The sequence below is a fragment of the Chelonoidis abingdonii genome, chromosome 1, assembly GCF_003597395.2.
Source record: "Chelonoidis abingdonii isolate Lonesome George chromosome 1, CheloAbing_2.0, whole genome shotgun sequence".
Taxonomy (NCBI): Eukaryota; Metazoa; Chordata; order Testudines; family Testudinidae; genus Chelonoidis; species Chelonoidis abingdonii.
The window spans coordinates 368,178,085-368,186,309 of NC_133769.1; the positions used below are offsets into that span (position 1 = coordinate 368,178,085).

Consider the following 8,225-nt stretch of genomic DNA (forward strand, 5'->3'; position numbering starts at 1 on the left):
GGGAGGCAGAGGGCCAAAATTCTTTGCTGGTGGAAGAGCTCCAATGTAAAGCCAGAGGGGGGGCCTCCGGCCCACACCGCTTCCTGCCAGGCTCCAGGCAGGGAGGGGGCATTCCTGCCAACACACCCCAGCGGACTCTGCCCCCAAGCGGCCACACTACCTGCAGCCGCTGTGGCTTTGCAGTGGCATGGAGCAGGCCCATGCAGCAGGGGCAGGCAGGGGAATGGGCAAGCAATGCAGCAGGCCAGGGACTCCAGGGGAGGCAGGCAGGTGTAGGGGCAGCGTGCAGCAGGCCAGAGCTGCGGGCAGGAGCAGGGGGCAACATGGGGCAGGCGGGCCGGTGCAGGGCTGGAGGCGGAGGGCAGATGCAGGGGCAGGTGCACGGGGCGCGTGGCAGGCCCAGGGCTGGAGGGGCGAGAGGGCAGGGATAGCATGGGTATGGCCCGGGCTGCGGGCAGGGGGCAAGTGCAGAGACGTGGGGGCGGCCCAGGGCGTAGAAGGGCAGGGGAAGGGGGGCAGGCCGGCGAGAGAGCCAGACGGGCAGGTGAGGGGCAGCGTGGGACAGGCCCAGGCTTCCGGGGCAGGTGCAGGGGCAGTGTGGGGCAGGCCCAGGGCTGGAGGGGCAGGTGGGCAGGGGAGGGCGGCAGGGTAGGGCAGCCTGGGCAGGTCCAGGGGCAGGAGAAGCAGGGGCTGGCCCAGGGCCTGCAGGGTAGCGGGCAGGCCCAGGGCTGCTGCGGCAGTGTGGCAGGTGCAGGGGCAGGCAGGCAGTGCAGGGGCAAGGGTTGGGCAGCGCCCAGGGCTGCAGGGGCGGGCAGGCGCAGGGGCAGGGTGCAGCAGGCCCAGGCAGGGGCAGCGTGGGGCAGGGTGCAGGGCAGATGAGGCAGGCCCAATGGAAGCAGAGCCAGCAGGGGGCAAGGCGGGCAGGTGCAGGGGCAGTGAGGTCAGGCAGGCAGGTGCAAGGGCAGCGGGCGCAGGCCAGGGCTGGAAGGGGCAAGGTTGCAGGGGCAGTGGGGAGGGCAGCCCACGCTGGCAGGGGCAGGCAGGCACAGCGCAGGGCAGCAGGGGGCAAGTGGCAAGGGCAGGAGTAGGCAGGTAGGGCAGCGGTGGGGGGCGGGGCCAGGCCCGAGGCGCCAGGGCAGGTGGTGGTGCAGGGCAGCGTGTGCAGTTCAGGAGGCGCATAGACCAGGATGGGGCAGAGGCAGGTTGTAGGGGCAGCAGGGGGGCAGGCGGGCACGTGCAGGGGCCAGCGGGGGAAGGTTCAGGGGCCAGGCTGGGACAGGCCCAGGGCTGCAGGGGCAGCAGGGGAGTCAGGCGGGCACGTGCAGGGGCCAGTAGGGGGCCGGCCCAGTGGGGCTGGGCAGGCGGCAGGAGCAGCGGACGAGGGCCGACCAGGCTGCCGAGCACGTTGGGAGCAGACCAAGTAGAGCAGGGGCAGGTGGGGTAGGCAACAGGGCCGGTCCAGGGCTGCGGGGTCAGGCGGGCCAGTGGAGGGCAGCGGTGGGCAGCGCCCGGGCCAGTGGGGGGACCGGGCGGGAGCCGCGGCGGCCGCAGGGACGGAGGGAGCCGGCTCTGGGCGGCGGGGCAGGGCCTGGCCTCTGCGAGAGCTGAACCGGCCAGGGCTCAGCCTGCGAGAGGCCGCTGCACCCTTGGGCGCGGGGGAAGGAGGGGAGCTCCCGGGGGCGGATCCGGGCAGGCGAGGGAGGGGTTGTGGGGCAGGAGCTGGGGCAGGCAGTGGGAGGGGTTATGGGACAGGCATTGGGGGGCAGGACCTGGGGGTACAGGAGCCGGGGGAGGGCTTGAGGGACAAGAGTTGGGGCATGGAGTGTTGAGGGGGACCTGGGGAAGAGGTTGGGGGCAGGTGGTGGGGCAGGAGCCAAGGGAGGAGTTGAGGGACAGGAGCTGGGGGAGGGATTGTGGGGCAGGCAGTGGGGAGGAGGAGGGGTTATGGGACAGGCATGGGGGGGCAGGACCTGGGTGTACAGGAGCTGGGGGAGAGGTTGTGGGGCAGGCGGTGGGGAGGGGTTGGGGCAGGACTAGGGTTGTAGGGAGGAGCTGGTGTCTTAGAAGGAGGATCACTGGGGTTTCAGTTTTTCCATGCCCCAGTCTGGCTGAGGAGGGAAAACTTGAGCAGCAGCTTTGGGGGCACCTTATAGGAGAGCACAGGCTGGGGGTTGGGGACCCCACCTTCCTCCCAAAAGCTGCTTTAGGCAGGGGGCGGTGTTTGTGGTTCTGATCAAACTTCTAGCACAACTCAGTGGGTGTGTGGCTGAGTCTTGGAGCTGGGCCCCCCGCACATCGAAACCCGAGGGCATATTTGCCCAGGCAAAGGCTGTGTCTCTCCCAGCTCTGGTGGCCAGTCCCACACCCCAGGAGCTCAGAGGAAGGTGCTTCCACAGAGGGGTGTTCGTGTGTATTCTTCCTTCCTTCCTAGTAACTGGAGATGTTTGCTTAAAATGTGGACTGCCGGCTACCCTGGTCTTTAACAAGAAGGATCTGCCAAAGGAGGTGACCAGCCCAGTGTCTTAGGTCTGTGTGCACAGGGACCAGTTGCCTGTCTCTTGGTTACAGGCCAGGATGCATGTGTCACCTTCAGCCTCCCTGCCTGAGTAGGAAAGGGCTGCTCTGTGTTTAAAGACACTTTCCCTCACCTGCAGGTTTAGTGGCTTTCGTCAGTATGGAGGTTTCCATGCTGGACAAAGCTATGGATAGAATAGACTGAGGAAAACAATTCTGTATTTTCTGGGGAGACTAGAATAGACTAGATTAGTTTCTCTTCTGTGACTGTATTGTTATGTTCAAGTTGCTTCCCTCCAAGGGTAAGTCTACACTTAGGATGGCGTGTGTAGAGTACAGACACTGCATGCCCAGCTAGCATGGGTATGAATAGCAGTGTAGCCGGAGAGGCATGGCTTAGGCAGTAGGCAAGGCCTTAGTGCAGGGGTGGGCAAACTTTTTGGCGCAAGGGCCACATCTGGGAATGGAAATTGTGTGGCTGGCCATGAATGCTCATGAAACTGGGAGTTACGGTGCGGCAGGGGGGGTGAGGGCTCTGAGATGGGGCTGAGGGTGCAGGATGGTGCTCCGGGATGGAACTGAGAGGTTCGGAGGGCAGGAGGGGGATCAGGCTGGGGAGGGGGGTCAGAGTGCAGGCTCCAGGTGGTGCTTACCTCAAGCAGCTCCCAGAAGCAGCAGCATGTCCCCTCTCCGACTCCTACATGGAGGCATGGCCAGGCAACTCTGCACACTACCCCGTGCGCAGGTACAGCCCTTGTAGGTCTCACTGGCTGCAGTTCCTGGCCAATGGGAGCTGCGGGAGCAGTGTGCAGAGCCCCATGGCTGCTCTTACGAGTAGGAGCTGGAGGGGGGACATGCCGCTGCTTCCAGAAGCCATGCAGAGCAGGGCAAGCCTCAGACTCTGCTCCTCGACAGGAGCTCGAGAGCTGGATTAAAACGTCTGAAGGGCTGGATGCAGCCCCCGGGCCATAGTTTACCAACCCCTGCCTTAGTGGCCCAAACTGACCATTGCCCCATCATTTTTGATGCTGTAATCCTATTGCCGCTGCCGTGATGAAGGCTGATCTATAGAAATGTAATTCTTAGAATGCAGATCCCACTCCCATACGATTATTGCATAAATAAATAACAATGTTTAGTTAGCAGAGCCACAGCCCTGTGCTTAGTGCAGATAAATAAGGAGATGCTGTCCCTGACCTCAGGAGCTTATGACCTAAAGCAGACACTATCAGGGAAAAAGCGCAGTTCAGATACCAGCTGTTAAATCCTACCCTGACTTGCACCCTGTGTGGTAATTGGCTTCATGATGGGTTTGTCCTGGTTGTAGAAGGTGTGAGGTAGGGACAGCCTTACTATTTTCAGGGCCCCTACTCAGCACTCTCAGGACCTGATCCAGAGAGCAGCTGAGCATTTGTAACTCCCATTGTCTTCAGTGGGAATGATGAGTGTACAGCACTTGGATTTAGGCCAGAGGTCGGCAACCTCTGGCATGCGGCTTGCCAGGGTAAGCACCCTGGTTGGCCGGGCCAATTTGTTTACCTGCCGCGTCGGCAGGTTCGGCTGATCGTGGCTCTCGCTGGCCACGGTTCACCGTCCCACGCCAATGGAGGTGACAGGAAGCAACGCAGGTGAGGGATGTGCTGGTCACGGCTTCCCGCCACCCCCATTGGCCTGGGCCGGCAAACTGCAGCCAGTGGGAGCCACGGTCGGCTGAACCTGCTGACGTGGCAGGTAAACAAACTGGCCCCCTGGCGAGCCGCATGCCAGAGGTTGCCGACCCTTGGTTTAGGCCATTGGCTTGCATGACCCATTTGCAATCCCTTCCTGGCGCTGGCCATAGAAGGGGGAACTAGTACCTGAATCAATCTAGGTGTAGCTTTCTCACCCCAGCTGCCATAAAGGACCCTTAAACTATGAGAGCTGAGTCTGAGTATGGCGATCCAAGCAACTGTTCATATTGTTGTATTTAAGGACCAGCCCTGGATAGATGCAGAATTTGAACGCAGGATTCCAGGGGTGAACGGCTCTTGCACTGACCCCTGTGCGACTTTGCCCACCTGCCCAGTCTGAGCTGATTTGAGCTGCCAGAATCCGTCGGTTGTAACCATCACTTATACCTTATTGACTGCCAGTATAGTCAGCTAATTGACTATACTTGCACTTCAACACTGAGATTATTTGAGAGAACAAATAACCAAGCTCAGCTAGATTCATTGTCTAAAGACATAGCAGCACAGTATAAGAAAGAAAGAGTTAATGCCACACCAGTCCTTCCCAGGAAGCAAATTCTCACAGCAAGGTCAGTTTGCCTTATACAGATGGTGTGCTTCCCAAAGGCTCCCTGAAACTAGCCATCTTTGATAGCATGGCTGTTTACAAGTCACAGCACTGTTCACGTCACTTCACGTTTAATTAGCCAGCTTCTTCTCTGGTGCCTCCCTGTCCTTGCCCATCTTTGGTTTTGAATATTAAATTCCAAACATAAAGGGGCATGAAGACGTGCCCTAATGCAAAGCAGGCACACTTCTTACGTTATTTCCTTGCACCATGTTGCTCCCTTGGTTCATAACACTTGTACATCTAGCTTTTGGCAGTTTTTGTATTTGTTGAAGGCCAGCGCCACGCTATATTTGTCCTGGGGCATTCTGAGATATATGCCTTAGCATGTGCGAGCAAGAACAGGCATAATACAATTTAGCATGATTACTCAATACATATATATTAGATTAATACCGTGCATATAATACCTATTAATATGGGGAGGTGGGGGAAGTGTGTGTATATGTGACCATAATGCCTGGAGAGGCCTCACCGAGAGTGCTTAATCAGGGCAAACTACAAAGAATGGGGCAGGCATTCCCCAAAAGTGGTAGTCCTTCCTATTATTAGATTTACCAGACAGTAACAAAACAGCTTCTATATTATCTTACTGGTTACCAAGAAGCCCAAAAATACAGTTTCCCTTACGCAATTCAGCCCTGGACTGCAACCCAGACAACCAAGTCAAACGTAGTGAGGATTACTTAAAATTGTTTTCACCATATATAAAGATCTACCAATCCCAAGAGTTCAGACCCATTGCTCAGCAGGTCAGTGAATATTTCAGATCTTATCCAAATACATGCTTACAACCACTCTTATTAACGAAACTTAGATTTATTAAAAAAGAAAAAAGAGTTATTGTGATTAAAGATTATTATACATACAGATATGAGTAATGTTCTTAGGTCAGTTTCATAGTAGAGATGGTGAACTGCCTTTGTAGAAAGTTTTTCCAGAATTAATTCCATTGTCTATAGTCCAATAGGCAGTCCATGTATAGAACTGGTTCAGATCCTTCCATAAGAATTTGCAGGGACAGGCCAGGGTACCTGAAGACCTCAATCTTGCAGCTTGAACTTCCCCTGACAAAGTTAAAGCAGATGTGAGATGAGAGGATCCTAGAGTTCTTTTATAGATCTCTGGTAAGTTACCAGATAATACAGCAGATCTTCCTTGGGTGAAGAATAGGTAATATACATTGTTGCTTTGAAGTCATTTTCTATGTATACACAGGTAATTAGTTGCATTGATTAGCATGAAGCAATTGACTATTCAGAGGTTCACAGGTAGTTTGCTACAAACTTCAAAGAGAAATAAAGACAATGATATTACACCACCGTTTCATCTAATTGCTAATATTCCCTTTTGATCTCTGTGTCAATAGAGTATAGTAACAAAATATTGCAGACAGGAACTGATGTTTAGCTTCTACATGCTAATTAGATCATGTTGTTAAACTCCTAACAGTTTAACTCCAACAAAGACAATTAGTATTTACTTCTAATTCTCTGACAATATCGGTTTGCATTTCTAAGGATTTAGTCCACTTACATGGCTTTGATAATTATCTACAAAAAATGGCCCTTTTTACCATTTCATTACTTCTCTAATATGTTCTTAAAGGTTGATCTGGGTCACTTTAGCCAGCTGGTTGCTTAACCCTTTCTGGCTCAGTGTCACAGTATGTAACCTGTATGTATTGGCTAACAACCTATTACAGTTGTATGCATTTTACCCGCTGAAGTGCTCTTGGAGATGAATGTTGCAGTAGTCGAAGAGACATTGTTCAAATAGTTGCTTCTTGCTTTCAGGTCCAGCAACATGTTTGAGGTGCCATTGCCTCTGGATCGAGATGGGATCCTCTTCCGGCTCCGCTTTACCACCCTGGCTGTCGGGACCGTGTGTTGCCCGCTGTTTGGATTCCTTTTCTGTGTGATCTGGTCTCTGCTGTTCCACTTCCAGGAAACGACAGCTACTCACTGCGGTGTATGTGCCTGCAGCTTGGTAGAGAACTTAAAGGGGCACACTAGACCCTGAGAGCAAAATCTGTTAAAGACGTGATTTCTCAAAGAACGGCAGTGTTCTCTAGTGAGTAGAGTAGGAGACCTGGGCATCAGGAGCCCTGTGTTTTATTCCTGGCTTCCCTGGATCTCAAAAGGTGCTGTGTGAACTTGAGCAAGTTACTCTCCTTCTCTGTGCCTCAATTTCCTGATCTGGGAGCTAGGGATAGAACCAGGGCCGGCTTTAGGCTGATTCCCCCGATTCCCATGATTCGGGCCCCATGCCCTAAAGAAAAGTGCCTAACTTATGCACCTTTTTAATTTTTACTCACCTGGTTGCGCTCCAGGTCTTCAACTGCACTTCAGCAGCGAGTCCTTCACTCGCTCCGGGTCTTCGGTGCAGAAGACCCAGAGCAAAAACCCAGAGCGCCGCCAGGTGAGTCATCCCTGCCGAGGCCCCATCGAAACTATTCGAATCGGCCTCCCCACTTACTAAAGCTGGCCCTAGATAGAACTTGTTCTTGTTAAGCACTCTTGACATCTTAGAGAGCTGTAAACGTGACCTATTCTAATACAAAATCCCAATGCCTCTGCAACAAGCTCTTTTTCCTCCCAGGTCCCCAATTACCTCCCCTCCATCAGCGCCGCTATTGGCGGAGAGACCCCTCAGCGCTACGTGTGGCGTCTCTGCATTGGCCTCCACTCCGCGCCCCGCTTCCTGGTGGCCATCGCATACTGGAACCATTACCACAGCTGTCACTGCGCGCACCCTCGCTACCCGCGGCTCTGCCGCATCAACTTCGCCCTCAACGTGCTCGAAAATGTCGCCCTCCTTTTGCTGACATACGTGTCTTCCTCGGAAAACTATGGTAGGTTTCTACAGCTTGCTGTGCTGATTCTCTGGGTCATAACAACTAGGGTTCTGCACAGTCATGAGTCACTTAATTACAGGGGTGTTAGGGTGTTTTTCGTGCTTATTTTTGGGATCATCGGTTCAGAAGAAAAATCAGTGAACATAAGAACAGCTGTACCGGGTCAGACCAAAGATCCATCTAGCCCAGTTTCTGTCTACCAACAGTGGCCTGTCATGGTACAATTCCCCACTCTGAACCTTAGCGTCCAAAAGATGGGGTACCAGCATGAATTCCTCTAAGCTTAATTACCAGCTTAGAACCTGTAACGCTGCTACCAACCAGGAATTCCAGTGCCTGGTTGTGACGATGTGGTTCTGGCGGGACTCAACTGAGAGTACCAAATCAGGACCAATTGCTCAAACAGGGCAGTCACAGCCCTAGGCTGGGGTTTTTCCACCTCTAAGGCAAACCAGACCAGCCAGACAACAGACTTCGGTGTCACCCCTCTGGCTAACCGCAAGTCACACAAGCAATT

General features: G+C 54.4%; 1 protein-coding gene across 4 annotated transcripts in view; it reads left to right on the top strand.

Annotated features, from left to right (window-relative positions):
* Positions 1-2,051: 2,051 nt before the first annotated feature.
* Positions 2,052-8,225, top strand: part of PGAP2 (post-GPI attachment to proteins 2) — a 44,085-nt gene continuing 37,911 nt past the window's right edge. For 2 of the 4 annotated variants that reach the window (XM_032767120.2, XM_032767121.2), the window contains exons 1-3: positions 2,052-2,526; positions 6,648-6,822; positions 7,453-7,705. In XM_032767120.2, coding sequence (XP_032623011.1) covers positions 6,658-6,822; positions 7,453-7,705 — 418 coding nt within the window. In that variant the 5' untranslated portion in view covers positions 2,052-2,526; positions 6,648-6,657. Of the gene's footprint in view, positions 2,527-6,580; positions 6,823-7,452; positions 7,706-8,225 lie in introns of those variants that run through there. The other 2 variants (XM_075061870.1, XM_032767122.2) reach the window with 1 other exon arrangement.